This window comes from Vanellus vanellus, assembly GCF_965231255.1.
Source record: "Vanellus vanellus genome assembly, chromosome: 13".
Taxonomy (NCBI): Eukaryota; Metazoa; Chordata; class Aves; order Charadriiformes; family Charadriidae; genus Vanellus; species Vanellus vanellus.
In genome coordinates this window covers 19974053-19993851 of record NC_138918.1, presented here as the reverse complement: position 1 = coordinate 19993851, position 19799 = coordinate 19974053, and the positions used below count along the sequence as shown (strand labels likewise).

At 53.6% G+C, this 19799-nt stretch overlaps 1 protein-coding gene across 2 annotated transcripts in view; it reads left to right on the top strand.

Annotated features, from left to right (window-relative positions):
- The window catches only part of SIL1 (SIL1 nucleotide exchange factor), a 98879-nt gene extending 83951 nt beyond the window's left edge, over positions 1-14928 (top strand). For both annotated transcript variants that reach the window (XM_082489867.1, XM_082489868.1), the window contains exons 9-11: positions 10079-10175; positions 12419-12583; positions 14482-14928. In XM_082489867.1, the coding sequence (XP_082345993.1) occupies positions 10079-10175; positions 12419-12583; positions 14482-14832 (613 nt within the window). In that variant the 3' untranslated portion in view covers positions 14833-14928. The remainder of the gene's footprint in view (positions 1-10078; positions 10176-12418; positions 12584-14481) is intronic.
- The last annotated feature ends 4871 nt before the right edge of the window (positions 14929-19799 follow it).

Below are 19799 nucleotides of genomic sequence, written 5' to 3'. Positions count from 1 at the left end.
GCAAAGACCTTGGGCACTCTGTGTTTGCCACCATCTGAGGCCAGTTCAGTTTTGGAGCCAGGAGGCTGGAGGTGTGCAGAGAAAAGGAGTGTGAAGAAGGGGAGGAGCGGGGAGGCAGGAGCCCAGCACTCATACTCGAGCCCTGGTACGGCTGCCGATGCTCCGGGGAGTGCTTCAGTTTCCCTGTCTATAAATCAGGGAGTGCTTTGAATTCTCTGGGATGAAAAACACTGGATGAGCTCAAGGACGTGGTATTAATCCTGCAGTATTTGTTCCTTGTTCCTGGCTGTGTTGTGATTTTTGAAAAGAAATCAACACAATTTTTGTGGGCTATGGCTAAAATGGCAGGGAAATAAATGAGTTCTGCTTGCACTCTTAGAGAACCGCTCACTTTTTATTAACGCTGATGAAATAGACCCCATCCTTAGGCGCTGCTACGCATTTGACCTATGGTAAAATAACCGCCTTTCAGAAATGCACAGGGAGTGTTTTGTAAGCGTGGCACATAGAGCCTTAAGGTTGATTTACGCCTCGAAATAAAACATCGGTTTGGGTGATAGAGCACTGGAGGAGTTCTGTGATGTCCTTCTCCATGCACTGTGGAGCACTTGCTCATACCTACCCGGAAGGATCAGTCATTCCACACGTGCTGGAAGAGAGCTCACGCAGTTCCCTTGGTTGTCGCAGACAGAGCATGAGTCACCCCGCGCAGCCCTTAAATCACAACGGGCTGACAGACCCTCCAGAGTGGACCGCACGGGCCCATCCTTCACCGTCAGGAGAACAGAGAAGATGGGCTAGCCTTGATGGGGCTGTTTCATACTCTTTCCTCTGCGGGTTCCTCTGCCTCTGTGCTGACAGGGTGACCGTGATAGCCCCGAGAATCAAAAAAACTTTTGCTTTTTAATCATAAAACGGTTTGTGGGTCTTTGATTAAACTCATTGAAGCTGAGCTGGTATCTGAGGCTCTTGAGGAGCTGTACCCCTCCACTTGCCCCGGCATCGGTGGGAGCTTCAGATGCACAACAGCCCCCTCCAAAGCAAGTCACCCAGCTGTCAGCACTGATGTTCGCATAGCTGGGGGTGTGTGCTGGCACCAAAATAAAGCTCAGAGCTGATGAAGCAGAGGGTCAGGAGAAGAGAGGGGCTCCAGGGGGGTGTCCTGGGGAGTCTCACACGTACCAGGACAGTGGGATTCCTGTCTGGGCTCGCTTTGTTACCCTGTGCTAATCTCCAGCCCGTTTTCACGGTACCTTTTTTTCTACGGCTATAAATACCGCCTGTTGGTTTGTTGTTTGTGTGCGTTCAGCAGCACAATCTGGTGTGGTTGATTTTGTTATGCCACCTAAGATTTTATTGTCCAGAGCTGGTAGTCACTCTTCTACTCTGCTCCGGGGAGAGGTGAGAAGGAAGAGGGCTTTTGCTGCAACTCAACTTGGTCCCTCTGTTCCCATTGCTCCTCTCTGGAGCAGTCATTTGGGCAACGACTCGTTTCGGTTGACCCAAACAGGCGCCCAGGCTCTGCCGCCTGCTCCCCTGCGGCTGGGACATCGGGTCCTGGCTGCAGGCGCTTTCTGTACCTCCGCGAGGTGTCTCGCTCCGGCAGATTCGCTATTCTGTATTTTTATTTAATTACTTACTTTTACAGCTCTTCATATAAATCTAATTATCCATCTGTTATGCTACGTTACAGCACTGCAGCTCATCTGATTTTTTTCCCGTTACAAAACACTAGTCGCCTCAGCCGTGCCCTCTCTGGGCTTCGGCGAGCCGGGTCCCCTCCCCGTGGGGCTCTTGATGGCTCTCGACTCTGGCCGTGCCACAAGAGGTGGCTCTGCTCTACGCTTCCAGCTCAAAATCCTCGTGACTGCAAAGGGCCAGAAACTCACGTTAGGTAATTCCTGCTTACATCCCGTATCTGAGAGCAGAGGTTTCCCCAGTTCAACCCGATGTTGCTGTGTCCCCGGGGAACTCGGGGCTTATCTGTAACGGGACGTTATAGCCATCCTGCTTTCAGCAGGAACGTTGCAGGGCTCATGAGAAGCTCAACTATCTCTTGCTGGTGCCTGGGATGTGGATGCGTGGTCGGGAGCAAGCCAAGGTTCCTCAGCTTTTCCCAGGCAGTCTTCCACGCTATTTCTGCCTCTCTGGGGTGACTCACGCTCCCTCGGTTTAAGTATCACATTAGCCCATCAAAATCACAGAACCACGTACTCAGCTCCAACTTATTCTCTGCAGTTCTATTCTCCTCTTAGCAACAAATACTCAATAACCTAATTGCTCATTAAAACCCATACTTGCATCTGTGTAATCCATTATGTCACGTTGAGCCGTGTTGCTCTCGCAGGGATGCTGCTGCTCCCCCGCTACTGCGATGACTGCCTGGCTTGGTAGAAAGTGAGAAGGCAGCATTGCATTGAAGTGGAGATTTTCATCTTCTCAGTTTTTTTTTTTTTTTATGTCTCTCCTATATTCTGTGCTTTTGAACATCTAACGTCGCTTTTATGCTTCACATCTTTCATACGAAATTGTTGTATTGTGTTGCCTATTGAAACCTAGTTTTCCTTTTGTCAGGTTTCCCCCCCCTCACCCCCACTTTCTTCTTTGCTGTATTTTGATTGGCACAACTACTTTGGGCTCCATTTTTCTGGGTGGTTTTTAATCTCCTTAAGTCGTAGCTCTGAAGGCCTTTGTCTGTGATAAACTCGGGTTTGAGCTGATGCTCAGAGGAGAGGCTTTCTAGGCCATTTCTGCTGCATGCGGACCTCGGTGGGGGCTTTGGGGGTGTCTGGGCTTCATCCCTCCTCCTTTGAACTCCGAATAGTTGCAGGCAGCCTTGTTGCAGTTGAGGTTATCTTATTATTACCCTGTATATGTCATATTGCGTGTGCAAATGTCCCATCCCATCTCCTTTTCAATGGTGTGAGACTCTGCAATAATGGAAAGCCTCTGTTAAATATGTATTTTTGTAAGAGATTCACCACTTAAGCATAATTTGCTGGCGTCCCACAGCAGAGCCAGGGTGGTTGTTTCAGAGGACGGGATGGGGGATGAAATTTGTTGGCCTTGAGTTTTCCCAGTTATCTTCTTCTTAAGAACAAAGTAGGGAACACATAGCCCACCAGTACGCACCTGGGAAGTCGTGGATTCGGAGCCGGCTGGGCTCGCTGCAGCTACTCTGCAGTCATTTCCGATGGGGATACTTCATGCTGTAGCCAGTGCTCTGAATGCACTAGGAAAGTGTATTCTCTGCGTGTGTCACTTTTCACTTGGGCTATTTTAATGCTTTTTTTTTTTTTTTTCCTTTAAACCTACAATCTAAAATTCAATCGTGCAAGTATTAATGAGCTGCTGATCATCCTGCCTCTTTTTTCTGCCCTTACGCAGAGATTTACAGCCATAGTTCGGGCTGGAATTACTGAATCCTAGTCAAACCTTTAAACGTTGACATCGTAATGATCAGTTTTCTCTCTCTCTCTGTTGTTTGTCAGGTAATTTTAACATGAATATCCTTACAAGAGCTGTCAGAAATCCTCCAAATACAGAGGCCTCTGAAAAAGTCATTGGCCTTTTCACGTGTGACCCTGCTTGTATTGCTTTTGGTTTCCAGGACTTGCAGAAATGACCTTTTTCCATTGCTTTTCAAATTCTTACTCAGACGTGACGGCTTGAGAGGCACAAGGAGCCAGGCAAGGCTTGGAGCTGTGTTTCAGGGTAATGCCGTCGTAGGCACATTTCGGTTCTGAGCCACTTCATTCTCCTGCGAGCAAAGCATTGGCGCACTCTCATTTTCTTCGTTAACAGATTTTGGAGTGAAAACAGGGGAGGGCGATGGGTGGAGGGGGAGGGCAAGGTAAGCTGTGCTGCCTGTTTCTGATCCTCAGGTTATAGCACAAGCTAAATAGACTACACTAAATTTTTTAGGCTGTTTCACAGACTTACAGACTTTGATCCCGGCTTTGATTTCCCACGCGGCATCGCAGACCGCTGGTTCTGACGGGAGAAGAGACCCATTAAGTCCTGTCTAGCCCGGTGATTATCATGCCTTTTAACCATTGCGCTGGGCTTTCATCAAAGCATGAGCTCCAGACTTACCTCCTGTGCCCTGGGGAGGATGCTGGCATAACTCAGCAGCCGGTGGTCACCAGAGCAGGGTGTGCGGCCACCGCTGCAGCGGGACACGTTCCAGCTGGGGCAGGAGAAGCCCTGTGCTCAGCACCCTGTCCCTGCCAGGCAGGAGCATCCCCTCCCTCGCACTCCCCATTCACCCCTCTTTTTGGTCTTTCTCTGCCTGCATGCTCAGAGTAAGGAGGTGACCCTTTTTTTTTTGTAGGGTCTCGTGTGGTTTGTACAACAAGCAGGCCAAGAAATAAATATTCTATGTGTGTCCTTGCCAGAGAGGTAGAAACAAAGGTGTTTGCTTGCTTGCCCTGCTCTGTGCTGAGGAGCCTCAGGTCCCTTCGCACCACTTGGCTTTCCTTTTTTTTTTTTTTTTTAAATTTAAATCTAATTTTGTGAGTTGCCATCTAACTCAAGAGCCGCTGTTGCCTCAGGGCTGTGTTGCTGCTTTTCAGTCTTCCCATGCCCCTCACGTGTGCAGTCTGGAGAAACTTTGAAAAGTCTCTCCTGAATTTCTGCATGTGTACTTGGGGTCATCCCAGGAGGAATAGGGTAAGGGTATCCCTTGACGGATAGTACTCTTAAAAAAATCCTTTCTTTAGCAAAATGGGAGCTGCTTCCATGTAATGAGTTTGCCAGTCAAAATGGCAGAGAAGCCCATGCTGGATTTTCAGGAGCTGCAGCTGCGTCCCCCGTGCTGGTGCTGCTCCTCAGCGTGTCCAAAACCAATGTCCAGGAAGCAACAGCAGCCGCCCCCCGAGCGGGTCCCTCACAGCCCAACGGCAAGGTGCGGGGCAATTGCAGCGTGTGGGGGATTACAAGCTGCAGCGTGTGGAGCGGCTGTTTGGAGGACTCTGATCTCAGCTCATGAGACCTCATCTCCTCCAGGAAGCTTCCGTCAGGCTGGTGGGTGGCTCCTTCAGATGGCCATCCTGGTGCTGAGGTCTTGCTGCTTCCCCAAAGAGCTTTAATGGAAGAAAGAGGGAGCAAACATCCCGACCCGGCAGCTGGTGGAAGATGCTGGGTCCCATCTCTGCCCTCACCACCCGCCCAAGGCAGGACTTGTCACTGGTTGCTGAGGTGCTGCGGCAGCTTCATTTCAGTTTTACTCCGGTAGCGCTGATCACAGCGCGTCAGCTCTTGTTTTTATTCCTTTTGCTCCCCTCTCCGTGCGCTGTTGAGGCTTGCGGTGTTCCAGCAAACAAGCCTTGACTGTAATAATTTCTGGCCCCTCGTGGGAAGTTGTAACTCCAACGCAGTGAAATATAAACTGGCAGAAAATGGAGTGTTTCCTTCTGCCGTTGCAAACTGCAGCAGGCAGGCTCATATGGAGGTTTTCTGGTGGCTTTCCCTCCCCTACTTTTGTTCCCCCCACCACCTCTCTGCAGAAGGGTACGGTCACCCTCCTCCAGCCACCGAGAGGGAAGCATGATGAAGTGGCACGTTAAATTTGTGCTTGGCAAAGTCACACCTCCAGGAGCTTCGGAAGGAGGCAGCAGTAGGAAACGTAAAAGTTGTTTGTCTTGTGGTCAGAAGGGATGCGTCTTAAATGCTGTGGTGTGCTGGTGATGGTGTGGGTGGCAGCCCCATCACTGCTGGGGGAGCCTGTCTGCGGAGGTCCCTGGGAAAGGTGGGGAGGAGCAGGCAGCAGGGACATCTGGAGTTGGGTGGAGGATCAGCCTGGGCTGAGGTTTGAAAGCACAGAGAGTAGACCATAGACTCCACTGTGGGAAAGAGGGTATTGTCTCCAGGATCCGTATCAAGAGGATCTGGTGGCCCGTGCCCAGAGCTGTTCAGAGGTTCTCTCATGATCTGGGGTGGATGGCCCATGTCTCAAGAAGTTCAGGAACTTCTGCCCAAGAACAAAGCCCACTATGTGAAGGACAGAGCTTTGTAAGGAGCTCCTCAGTGATGATGGCGTGGGCGCCTGCAGGCAGTAGGGATTCTGTCCGGTTTCCCCGCACTCTTCACCTCTGCTCAACGCATCTTGGCCAGCGTGAACACCAGCAGCATACCGGTTAACCCCAGTCCGTTCCAGCACCCAGGCGGTTTCTTGCATGGGTCAATCGGGATGAGCCTGTACCCAGCCTTGTTTTCTACTCTTCAGGAACAGAATTGGAGAGAGATGGATGTGATGGAGGCTTGGAGGCCCAAGAACCTTAGATGTGTGGTGAGAGTCACATCTAGAGGGGGATGCGGTGTGGCTCTGCAGGCAGGGTGGGTCCTCCAAGGACAAAGCAGGGCTGCATTTATCACGCAGGTGTCTTTCTTGGAAAGTGGCTTGAACCCGAGCACAGCACTTGTGTTGAGTCCTCGTAGCCTTGTGGCTGTTCCTTACACAGGTCTGAGGCTGGTTAATCTCATCTGTTGAGCACACCCAAATCTCTGCCGTCGCTGTAGCATCACGGGATGTTGTCGTAGGCTGTCTCTGTCCCAACCTCAGAGTTTCATTGCAGTGAATTTCCTTGCTGGTGCCACCACCCCCTTATCCGGTAGCAGATTAGCACAGGTTGAATTTCCCACGCGAGCGCTCCTCAGTCTGTCTCATTGTATTTATTTTGTTCAGGCTCCTTTTCCCTGGGCTTGATAGTGTAATTTGTACAGATCTGTGCTGAGTTTTCCAAACCCTCAAACGAGCTTTTTTGTTAGCATGAAGCCCAGACTATTGATAGTAGAGACATTAAACAACAGAAACATTGACAAGCGAGCAGCACGCCTACCATCCAGGCTTCCTAACCTCTAGAGGTGCTCCTTGGCAAAAACTCCATGGTTCAGAGGTTTTAATTAGATCTAATCCTCCAGGTGACCAACCAAGCACTAAAAGGCACACCAGTTTTTCAGTTGCGTCCCTTGCTGTAAGAGTTTGTATTATTTATTTTAGATAGATGTGACAAAAGAGCTTGGATAGCCCAAACTTAACGTTTTCCCTGAATGGCTTTAAGAGGTCTCCAGCACAGGAGAGTCCCCTTTTGATGCAGTTATACTCAGAAAAGTGCCTGCCTGTAAGCTTGTTCTGTGCTCACTCTGGTCTCCTTTGCCCAGAGTGACTTGCATGTGAAATTTGGTTGGGTTTTTGGATCAGAAATTGCATTTTCTGAGTGCCAAGAGTTGCCAGCTCCTCCTTGGGGTCTGGAAATACAGCTGTGGTTTCTTTGCCTCTTGTTCGCGCTGTTGACGGAGCCCCAGCATTGAAAACGTGCCTGACAGCATGGCTGATGATGTGCCAGGCAGAGCCGAACCTGCGTCCTGTGCCTTCCCCCTTCTGCTCGAAGCAGAACCAAGCACAGCCCAACAGTACACAGACAAAGGCAGGGACCAAAGCTGTCATCGCTGGAAAAACAGAGTTGGAAAAAAACCTCTTCTTCCTCCTCCTGCCTGGTTTGCAGCAGAGCTTGTCACAGCGGGAGGACTACGTCTGTGCATCTCCTGTAGTGGCTGGGTGGGTTTTGGAGATGCGCAGGGGTCTGATCATGGCCCCAGCAGCTTTGCTCGCATTGCCCAGCCTCTGCAGGAGGAGGTTTTGTGCTGTTGTGGTGAGCATGGCCATGCTCAGCCATCCCAGCTCGAGCACCGTCTGTGCCTAACTTGCTACCAAGGGCACCTTCAGTGACTTTGGGACGTGTGTTGCTTCTCACTGCTGCATTTCTTTGCTGCCTTCTGGGTGTTGTGTCTCTGGACTCCCAAAGGAGTCTAATCACAAGCCTGGCTTATAAAACCATCTGGACCAAAAGGAGGTGCAGAATTCATTCACTTCTGTAAGACAGATATTACTTATCTCTGGATCTTTTGAGGCAAGGGTCACGCTTAGCACATTTCCACCTGGTGGGGTAAGTTAGACGAGCCTTCAGCCAACCCCTGGCTGTTCTGGGAGCTGTTTGTCTCCATCCCACCACTGTACTCTTCCCATCTTTGCCCTGGGAGAAGTTGCTGAGGTTGGACAGGGTGCCGTGATGCTGCGGGGCTGCAGCACCATCCCCGTGCCATCCCTGTGCTGGAGAGGCTGTGACTGTCCGTGCGACTGCGGGTATGGCTGGAGGTGAGAGCAGCAGTTGTCATCTGGGGGGAAATTGCCTTGGGTCCAGGGGTTGCCTGGGGGCAGTTGAAGGTTTTGGGGCTGATGCTGTTTGCCTGCGTTGACTCCTGACTCTCCAAAATCAGAGCTCAGGCCATCAGAGATGCCATCGCTGCTCTGCAGGAAGAGGGGGTTGGCCATACGAGTCATTTCCCACCATGTTGAGGTGGGAAATAATAACCTGTTGCTGCAGGAGGAGACTCTGCTGCACCTGTTGACATGGTGAGAATGGGGGATAAATAGATCTTGGAACGTGCATCGGGTCCCACCTCGACCCAGGCATTACCAGAAGCTGGTTTGCTCCCAGGGGTGCTGAGGCTGCTGCAGTGCCGGCACATGGGGTTCTGTGGGTGCGTGTGTGGACCACGCTGTGAAAAATCTCTTCTGCAGGAGGATCCTGAAGCCCCTGGGTTTGTTCTTTCTCCTTCCTGCCCTGTCCAGGCAAGTTGCAGATGTCCCTCTCTCAGCAGGGTGCCTGCACCGTGGCTCTGCTTGGGTGTTTGCTGTAGCAAGTGGGTGCAGAAGAGGAAATCAAAGGTGGCTTTCAACAATCTCCCTTTTCCTGCCTTGAGGTCAGCCTGGTAATTGCAGTCAGGAACCCGCACACCAGATCTGCCACCTCTGAGCCGTTGCATGACTCCTAATGGTGTGGGAAGCAAAGCCTGAATGGAGCAGGAAGGGCTGGAGGGGTTGCCCGGCACTTTGGCTGACACAGATGAGCTTAGTGTTTTGCTGTATTTCTTGGAGCCGTGGGTTTAATTCAAAGCTGCTCCCTGCCCAAGTCCATTTGTCTTCTGTTTTTGTTTTTTTTATGACCCTGTCTGCCTCTGTCTCCCTTATTTCTTGGATGATGCTTGGCATTGGCTGCTCCAGCAGCTTTCTGGTAGCAGTAAGAGCTATGGGTATTATGCTGTAGCAGGGATGTCTGACCTTTGTCTGGCCACAGTGCAATTGCTGCTTCAAAGTCAAGCAAAGGCTGAAATGCTGGAGCTCTTCCTTGGAGCGTGAGAGACCGGGGATCCGGGATGTAGACAGCCGGTGTGTTGTGCTCCGACTGTGAAAACCCTGCCAAAGAGGGAGCCTGGAGCATCTAACCTCTCCGCCATCTTCAAAGATGTACTTAGAAGTGGGTTTGGAAAGCGTCCGTGTGGCCGAGGTGCCCCTGCCTGGGCAGCTGGTACCCGGGGGCGATGCAGACAGGGTGTGAGGCTCATCTGCATCTACCCACACCTGGGGCAGCTGTTCACATCCAAATGTGAAATTTTAGCCTGGTTCTTGCAGATGGAGGGATGGATTTAGCCATTTGTAGTGCTTGGAGAAAAGCAGCTCAAAGTGAGAGGTGTGTGGGTGGTGAGACCAGGTGTAGTTTGTAATTCAGAGGCTCCGGGGACAAGCAGGAGCTTCCCCCAGGTGAGCTGCAGCACAGGAGTGTTTAAATAAATCAGCGCACGTTAACAGAAAGTGAGGAGCAGGTGAGGGGGGGGGGGGAGCGAGAGTCAAAATTAAAGGCTGTTAAGGAATAGATGCGATACAAAGTGTGAGGATTAATAGCTGCTAGGGAAACACAGGAGAGGGCTCCTTGCCAGGGGATGATGGGTATGGGGTGGGGTGATGTGGACGGTCTGGTGTGCCCTTCCCCAGCTGTGCTGCCATCGCTTCAGGTTGCATTGGTCGTGTGCTGTGTTTGGGGCGGCCTGTAGGGCTCACAGCTTCTCCATAATGGCAAGCCATGGTTGGTGGGAGCAGGGGTGGTTCACTCTGGGATCAGGCTGGGTTGACCCTCTTTCCTGTCCGCTGCGGGGTGCTGCGCCAGACAGACCCGGGGTCCATCCCACCCTGCCGTGCCCCACTCTGTTGGTGACCTGCTGTTTGCTTTTGTCCCTGCAGCAACCCCAAAGTCCAGATAGAAGCAATCGAGGGGGGCGCGCTGCAGAAGCTCCTGGTTATTCTGGCTACGGAACAACCCCTGGCTGTCAAGAAGAAGGTGAGCGGGCAGGGATGCACCTCTAGGTAAAGCCGTTTTCATGCTGGACTCGATACAAGTGCTCTTTGGGGCATCACTGACATCGTGAGTGTGGGACCCTGTGCTGCTTCCCACTGTGAGTGGGCTCCAGTGCACCCCAGGGTGCTGGACCTCCCCTGGCAGCCCTGGCGCTGTGGGTCTGGCCCCCACTGCCAGCAGTGGACGCACAGCAGCTCTGCCAGCGCCGCGGGTGACAGGGTTCAGTGCCGCAGCTCCTCTGGGAGGAAAGGTGGGGGTCCCCGTGGCAGGCATAACTGTCAGAGGCTAACAAACATGGGAGCTGACGTTTGGAAGGAGCTAATTGCTGGCGCCGACCCCGTGTCCTGCCTTTGGCGGTGGCTTTGGAGCAAGCCAAGCAGCACCGAGAGCCCCCGGCCAAATGTGCAGGACTGTCCGTCGGGGTAGGGGCTTCCTCACTGCCTCCCTCCCTCCCTCCTTGCCGTACTCCCTGGAGCATGAGATCTCATTACCCTCGCTTTAGCGTGCGATGCCACCTCTGTTTACGGGCCGTGAAATTACCTGGCTGCTCCTGAGAGCCCAGCCCCACAGTTTAACACGGTGACCTCCTGCAAGAAGAGGGTTCAGCGGGGTGAGGGAACCACTGGCTCTTTCATTCATCTTCAGTGCACTGTGCTGTGCAAACAGCAGTGTGCTGCCAGTGTTTTAACAAGCTCCCACAAACACGTTCCCCTTTAGTCCACGGTAAGAGTCTTCCAGTGGGTGAAAGACACTGGGGACCCCCTTTGCTTTTGGCCATGGGTGGGAGGAGGTCCTGGCCAGAGAGGTGCAGCACAGGATGTTCCCCGCTCAGAAATTCCTCCTGGGAGTGCCTGTGGCTCAATCCGGAGCTTGTTTTGGGGTGGGAAGGTATGACTGGGTGTGCAGAGGCCGTCACCAGCATCACTTGAACCCCTGGGCAGTGGGCGCGGGACGCTTCTTTCCAGCAAACCTGAGCGATTCCCACTGGCAGCCCCTGGAGAAGAGCGAGAGGGATGAGCTCAGTATTGTTTGCATTTACACACCACCTTATGAGAGCCTCTGAGGGTTCAACCCTCTTTTCCAGGAGGACAGAAGCTTTTAATTTCCAGTTCCCACACTGTGTATGGTCTCCCATCTCTCTCCAGTCCAGGATCCCTAAGACAGCTTGGTGCCCCGGCCTGTTCCCACGCAAGGCAGCAGCCCATGACTCCCGCTCCGGTGGGTTTTCTGCCCCGGCGCTCCCAGCAGTGCATGGCAGCGAGGCCAAAAGTGCATTTCTTCCCTCCCTCATCCTTTGGCCTATGGTTAAAAACGGAGATGGAAACATCCTCCAATTCACTGGCGGCAACTCGGAAGATGGAAAATAGAAACAAATGGGACTGGGGAAGACATGGCTGTCAGCTCGGATCTGTCCAGGGAGAGCGGGGGATGTGCGGTCCACCTCGGCGTGCGGAGGAGCCGGCTCAGCTCACTGGCGGGTGCCCAGATGAGCATCCCGGTCCCCGCTCAGGCAGCAGCCCTGCCCCAGGCAGCGTCAGCCCGTCCCCTCTGCAAACCTCCGTCCTCAAAAGTAGACAAGTGTAAAATTCAGCGGTTGGCCCCTAATTGCCTCCTCGTTGTTAACCCCGTGCCGCTCGAGGCCCAGGAGGCAAGTGCAGGCGTGTCAGTGTCTCTCGCTGGCGGTGGATGATGCTGCACCGTGACAGATGCTGTTTTGGGGCCATGTCCTGGGAAACAGCATGGTCTTGTCCTCCAACCGTGTGGGTGCCAGGGAGAGGATGTTCCCCATGTGTCCAGATCGTCTCGAGGGGATCAGGCTCTGCTGAGCAGTGCTGGACCCCAACTTTGCCCTGTCCTTAGCCCATAGCTGGGCTCTGTACTGAGGACCAGTGGGTATGAACTGTGAGGAGAAGCAGTGGTGTTGGGTCTGTTAAGGTGCTGGCCACAGGGTCCTCTGGGTTATTGTTCTAGGGAACACGGTGACAGTCCAGATGGGAGTTTGGGTGGAAGTCACTCAAGTTTAGGCAGCCTCGCAGCGCCAGGGAGGGTTGGAATCAGGAGATAAGAGGGCTTGTCGGAGATGCCCGTTGGTGAGGAGAGGCTTGAATGCAGATGCTGGGGAGCTCCACGCAAATGGGTTGGAGCATTTCTCTTGTCCCCATGGGATGCCACGAAGAGAGGTGGTGGCCATGGCCTCCATGCTGATTGACCTCTCTCCCCACCAGGCTCTCTTTGCACTGTCCTCCATGCTGAGACACTTCCCCTACGCCCAGCAGCAGTTCCTCAAGCTTGGCGGCCTCCAGGTCCTCAGGAGCCTCTTCAGGCAGAAGGGGATGGAGACCCTCTACGTCCGTGTGGTGACGCTCCTCTACGACCTCATTGTGGAGAAGGTGAGGAGCTAGGAGGGAGGGGGCAAGACCTGGCCAGGTCCCTGGCTCGCCTTCATCCCCTCGCCGAGCCAAAGGGCCACTGAGCATCCTCATTAGGATGAGGGTGAGGAGGGGCTGATTCAGCATCGGCACTGGTCCATGCTGTTGGGATGAGTTCCCTCCATCCCACAGGTCGCTGCTGTGGGGAACGAGCACCCGGGGGGAGAGCTCAGAACCAGCTTAAACCTTTATTTTTCATTAAACCGCCACCACCGTTTCCACCCGAGGGTGTTTAAATGACAAAACGGCAAGGACACGAGTAGGGAACACAGGTGCCGCGCTGCGGTGAGCTCGGCTGCGGTGTCCAGCCACTGGCCGCCAGCCAAGTGCCGGGGGACATGCCACCGCTGCTGTGCCCCCGCCTGCCGGAGGGGCCCAGCTGGAACCAAGCCCACAAAGCTAAGTGTTTTATTTTCAAATACCTTGGATTACTGCTGCAAATGTCAGTTGAAAACCTGTCTCTCCTTGCCATCGCGTGTTACTTAGTCCATGTGTTTCTCTTACTACAGAGAATGGAAATTAAATCCCCTTTCACTCCGTTTACAGCCAATTTGTCCTCCGGATTATTACTGCTGTAATATTTGGTTTTCAGGCACCGCAGAGCAACGTCTGCATTGTCAAAACAGTTGTTTTCCAGAGGACTTTGTAAAGGCACAAATTATTTTTTGCGGCTCTGAAATTTTATCGGGTGCTGGCTCTCGCGTGCGACACTGCTGTCTGTCTGTCTGTCTGTCTGCTTACACGGAAAGGGAGCGTACACGGGCATTTTACCCGAACCGTTCCCCTGCTGCACGATTCACGGCCGCCCCTCCGGCAGCCCTGTCTGTTCCCAGCTCCGCTGTGGCCAGGGACAGTCCTCAGGCCTGGCAGTTTCTTGGGTTTCTGTTAAAACAATGATTTTTGCGCTGTCCTTCGGGCTGGGAATGCCGTGTATCGATCCCAGTGCCTTCATGGGGGAGATGGGAGAGCCCTCGGTGCCTGGCGGGATGCAGGGGTGGCAGGTTTGGGGTGGGCTGGGTGACAGTCAAATGGGTTGGTTTGAAAATCGGAAACTACCATCAGCAGCTCTCTGCACTGACGTACAAATTGTCGGTGCTCTGAAGGGCTTTTTCTGCTGCCTCCTTTTCTTTTCACCCCCAATCCTGCGTGGGGTTGAGCAGGCAGCTCTCCTGGGGCACCAGGAGAGGGGAGGTCTCCTCAGCATCGTCCCTCCTTGTCCCTGCCGCGTCCCATAAATCCGTGGGATAAAACGGCACGACCAGACTCCCCGCAGCAGCTGCCCAGGGGACAGGGGGTGTCCATCGCCAAGCTGATGGACGGGTTGGAGAAAATATCACGGGCACCCTTGGGGACTCAAGCAGCCCCCAAGGACCCACACGGCCCCTGGGGACAGGGTTGTCTCATCGCTTCTGGTGGGAGCTGGACTGCCCTCTCTCTTGCCCAGGGCTGGAGTGGTTCCCCACCCTCGCAGAAGCCTTCATCTGCCTCTTCATGAAGCCAAGTGGTGATGTTCGTTAGGTGCTGAAGGATCCTGTCCGGCAGCCCAGAGCAACAGTCCTAGAGACATTACAGGTCTTCTGCTGAACTTCTTTCCCCTTGAGTCCCCTTTCAGGACTGTGTGGTACCGAACCTCCTGGTCACCAAGAGTTTTCCAAGGGTGGGCAACCAGTCCCTGTGACCAACGTCATGCGCAGGCAACCAGGGCATCAGGACACAACCTTGTATTCATTTTCTGTTGCAAGTCATCTTCCGAGGCAGGTGTTATGGGATGTGCATCCTACTCTCCCATGATGTGTCACCTCCTGGGAGCGGTTGCTCTCTGATAGGGATATTAATCCATGTTCCACCACTCCCCACAGATGCTGCTTGAGGACTCGCAGCACGGAGATCAAATGGAAGAGAAAATCCAGCAGTACCGGCAAGTCAAGCTGGTCCCGGCGGTGGTGGAGCAGGACTGGTGCGTGGTCGTTTCCAACCTGCTGGCCATGCCAGAGCATGACACTCGGGAGAAGGTCCTCAAGACAGTTGGCGTGCTGATGGCCTTCTGCAAGGAGCGCTACCGGGGGGACCAGGCTCTCAGCACTACCCTCAGCCTCCTGCGCAGTGAGTACGAGGAGCTGGCAGCCGAGGAGCAGAGGGAAGGTGACAAAGACGGCTATTTCAAGGAACTCCTTGGCTCTGTAAATACCATCATTCAGGAATTAAGATGAAACTAGCTGTAGATTCAGTTCAGTTCCAGGTAATTCAGGGCAGCAGCGTGAGTTTTGATGGCACCAATGTAAATGCACTTTTGAATAAACTGCTGGACTAAATGAGATCCCACCACTGGGTGAGTGGGCCACCAGCTTCCTTATTAAACCATACGTGTGGGGGGACCCACTTTCTTTTGCATGGGGTACCGCTGGAAAAATAGACATGTATACCTCAGAGGGAACGAGGTAAAGTCTCAGCTTACGTTGCCTCCAACCGTAGTACCTTATGAGTGTTCTCAGTCCATCCGTAGGATTCTTTGGGGTGGGAAGGGCTGAGGGATGTGGGACTGCCCTTGTTAGGCAGCTCTGCCACCTTTGTTCTTGCCTGGCGATGACCCGCGGTGTCTGTGATCTTTTATTTGCTTCTGTATAACGTGCCTCGGCACTCGGACAGCACCATTTGCCTTTGGATTTTTTTGTGCTTGTACAGGAGGACTGCTTGAAACGTTGCTTCCTTGCAACGTTGAGTGTTGCTTCCTTGAAATGTTGGTTGGAGGAGCTCTCTGGAGATCTCTAATCCAGCCTTCGCTCAGAGCAGGACTATCGCTCGGTCAAGTCAGTGGGGACGTGAACACCTCCAAGGACCCCACCTCCACCCTCTATGTAGGTCATGTAGCTTCGCCACGGCAGCTCTCCTGCAGCACTTCCCTGCTTGGAGACCAGCCACCTCCCAATGGTCTGGGAGTCAAAACAGCTATCTAAGCCCCAGTGTGGTACAGCCATGGAACTGCTGCTGCCATCACAGGGGCTAACCGGCTGGTGAACCATGCTTTGCCCTACAACAAACTATTGAGGCTTGCTTGCATTCTTCTTGTCCTTGGAGATGGCTTCCAAGATGATGATCTCTAGGGACTGAGGCTGGGCAGCCAAGGATTTTGAATCCATGATGTACAGCACACTCTCCTTTCTGTGCTGGACCGGGCATCTCCCTTCACACACCTCCTCCAGGTGGTGCAGCTTCTGCTCTTTTTTCTCTAGGCTCAGGCCCCCTTCCCCCATCAACCCCCTTTGAGGTCCTCCTCACACAGGATGGGCCATTGGGGAAGATGTTCTGCCCTCTCCTCGTTGGACTGATTCTGTGTCCCCATGTTGTCCTTCCTCAGATGAGGCATTAAAGGCTGGGTGGTGGCACTCATAGAAGAGGAGAGGAGAAGGAGAGGAGAGGAAAAAGGAAAGGAAAAAAAGGAAAAGGAAAATAATTTTTAATCCCAGCAAAACAGCCTGAATCGAAACCCAAAAAGAGAAGGACAAAAAAAAAATCAATATTTATAATTAGCCCTGGTACTTAACAGTGACAACCGACACGCTGTAAATGGTAGCCAGAAATATTTTAGCATTAAGAAGGGCTTAATAGCATTGAAATAGCCCGATCGAGTGGGTGCCGGCCACGCTGACACAGGGAGGTGCCTGTCCAGGTTAGCAGCCCTGGTGGCGGTGGCGTGTGCTGTGTGGGCGCATCACTGCTGGTGGCAAAGCCCTGTGAAGCTGCGCCGGCCCCGGCTCAGGGCTGTAGGGATGGCGTGGGACCAGCCAGGCTTTTTTTGGTTTTTAATTTATTTTTCTGCACTTGTGTTGCTAACGTTGGTGCTGCAGCCCCCGGGTCCCATAAAGCCGGAGACAGGAGTAGCGGTGATTGAGAAATCTGTTATTGCCAGAAAGCAGTTTTGAAAGTGAAAATAGGAATTGTAAATTATCACCTCCTCGCTGCGCTGGATGCAGGGCGTGCTTGGCGTGATCCCATGGCCACCCTTGCCCACCAGCGCAGGGGCTGGCACCTGCGGCAGTTCCCCTTTCCCAAAGTCCTCCACTGCAGGGAAAGGCACCCACCACCTCCTGGATGTCACGGGGATGGGCACAACGTAGGCAGGAGCAACAGAGCTGGGGGGGACGGGCCCTAAAGGTGGCCCTGCTCCATGCAGGGGATGGACACAGGGATCCCCCCAGGCCAGAGCTGGTGCGGGTCTCAAGGGCCGCCATGTCTGGGCTGCCCGGCTCTGTCCCGGGGCAGGGGGAGGTGATGGCAGCTCTGGGGGTCTCAAGGGACACTGGGGGCTGTGCCCAAGGGCAGCTACTACCATGGTTCAGCCTTAGGGGCTGCAGGCTGAAACGGAGGCAACCTGCCCCGGTGTTCATGGCCCTGTGTGTCCCCAAAGGGTGACAGAAATGTGCAGGAAAGCACTTAGCTATGTCCTCATCCATAAACGCCTGCCCAGGCTGGTGTCCCCACTAATAATAGGCTTGTTCCCAAAACAGTGTTGCTGGTCTGCAGCCCGGGGTAATGACAGGGCTGCTGCACGCCCTTCCCTTGGCTGTGGGCAGGACAGGGATGGGGACAGGGACATGCCGGAGCAGAGGCAGGAGGCGTCGTGGGCAAGTCCCACTGTGGTGACTCACATCCCGCTGACCCGAATTCCTGCAGCTTCCTGCGGGGTGGCACAGCTCCTCTGCCCGCTCCTTGGCACCAGGACCACGTCCTGGTCAGGAGCAAGTCTGGACCTGGTCCTGGTCACGGGGCTGGAGGGTTCCCAGGGCAGATGGAGACCCTGGTCAGGGCACACCAGACCACGCACCTCTGGGCTCCCCCAAACCCAAATCCCAGCACATGGTGAGGGGGCTCAGAGCAGAGGCCATTTGGACTGGGATGCTCACCAGCCTCCAGCAATCCCAGTGCAGGGAAGTCCTCAGTGTTCAGTGTTGGAGCTTCTGATGCCCTTTAATGGATTTTTTTTCCTTCTCCACCCCTTTTTGGGGGGTTTTGACCCCACACGCCCCTCCACCACCCACTCTCCCCTCCCGCCTAATTGCGTAGTTGAGGTTTGGCCGCCTCCACTTGTTTTGAACCAGGTGTCCGGGCTTGCTGCTGCCCGTCCTGCTATTAGAAAACGCAGGTCTGAGTGCTTTGCTCCCCTCTCCGCACCCATCCTGTCCCACCCACCAGCATCCTCCTTCTGGCCGGGAGAACCCCCAGCCCACGGCCGTCCCTGCCAGGGGCCGGGCTTAGCACCGAGCAGCAGCAGAGCTGGTCCAGGCAAAGGGAGAGCACCAAATGGAAAAGGCATTCATTAAACCTCAGCGTGGAGCCTTCACACGCAATTAAAGCAGCATAAATTCAACGTGGTTTGATTCACCACTGAATTGAATTAAGAGCACTTGAAATTTGGACTAAGACTATCGCCCGGGGATTTAATGTGGTTTCACTAACACACTTGAGAGGATAATGCGGGTTCATCTTCCTGAGCATCCCCGCGCAGCCAGGGCAGGAGAGCTGCCGGGCTGGTAAGCTCAGGCACAGCCTCACTGGGCACTGCCATCCCACAGCAGCGCAAAAAAACCCCAAATCCTTCCTGTTCCACAGATACTTCAGTGTGTTTCAAGTGGGGAGCTGCCCTTCCCTGCCCAAAGCTGCTGTGGGTCCCCTCCATCCCCAGCCCCTGGGGCCCGGTGATTTCTTCTCCCGGGTGAGCAGAGAGCAATGCCGAGTGGTGGAGAAGGCAGGGAGAGGCTCTGCTCGTCGCCCACCATCGGGGAATGTGGCTGAAAAGCTCTTCCCCACCTTGCACCCGCACAGCTCTCACAACCTGACACAGTTGCGCTCGCTCCTGCCTGGTAGCACATTCCCCTCCAGCAGCCGTAGCGGAGACTGACTGCAAGAGCCCTTCCCCAGCGCTTAATTACATCAAGCAGTAATTACTGTAATTCTTTTCAATTGGCTCTCTAATAAAGTTACAGCTTCGCTCGCGTCCGGACCCCCCCTCTCTGCGCAGCGCAGCACCGCTGCCCTGACGCATCGTTGCTGCTTTCACACAGGAGGTTTTAAGACTGAAATTATCTGACACAGGATCAGTGTATTTACATTTGTTTTATCCCACCCGCTCACAGGCTCTCGGGTCGGGCACTGAACAAGCCCCACTGCTGCTTCGCTCGGGGCAGCGCGAGCAGGAGCCAGTACTGCTCTGGTGCCGGGCTGCTCCTGAGCTACCGGGGTGTCTGGGCTCGCTCCGAAATAACAACTTGCCACTTACCAGCCCTCCTCCAGGCCCCCAAGATCAGGCTTTAGTCTACTCGCACAGGTTTGAGAAGCACCGTCCCCCCTGATGTGCACAATACAAACTCCCTTGTAGCAGGCTGCGCTGCCCATTTCACCCAGCTCCCTGCGTCACCGACGGAGCCCTGTTACCGAGAGGCGACACAGGAATCGCCCCGAGTTTCAGAGCAGATCTCCGCTCGGGCAGCATCTGTAACACCCGCACACAGACAAGGCTCGTCCTGGCGAGAAGCACAAGTATCTATAACCATGTCCTGGGGGTTCCTGCTGCAGCACAGAAAGTGGAAATGGGATTTAATACGACCTCTGCTTTGGGGAGATGGGGTTTTGCTTTCCCCCAGCCACCGCCGATGAATTCCTAACCACAGCAATTAAACAAGTTACAGCCATTACTGATTTACCTCGATGCACCGCTCCTCCAGAAACCCCCGTGCAGTTCTCTGAGGAGGAGCAATTCTTGGGTAAGGAAGAGATGGGCGAGTTAGGGCTTTGGGCTTCCCAGGCCCCCACTGCCCTCCCCCCGCCATCCGCTTCCCAGCCGGGTTTTCAAACCGGCTTCCATCAGGTGGAACCATATTCCAATGTGTTGCTGATTTGATGCTCTAAGTTTGTAGCATAAAATTAACATTTACTTAAAAGCTAAATACATATAAATTTGGCTGTACATCTTAATATATGGGTTGGTTTTTTATAGCAGATTGCATTTTGGGGGCAGAAATCGGTGTATTTTGAAGAGCCACTAACCAGCCCAGGGAATGTCACCTTTCAGACAATTATATTAATACTGGGAGAGAAAAAAAAAACAAATTGCATAAAAGCAGTTAATAATTGTATCTAAAACAAGCTGTCCAGCTGATCTGCTTCATTAACCCTTGACTGC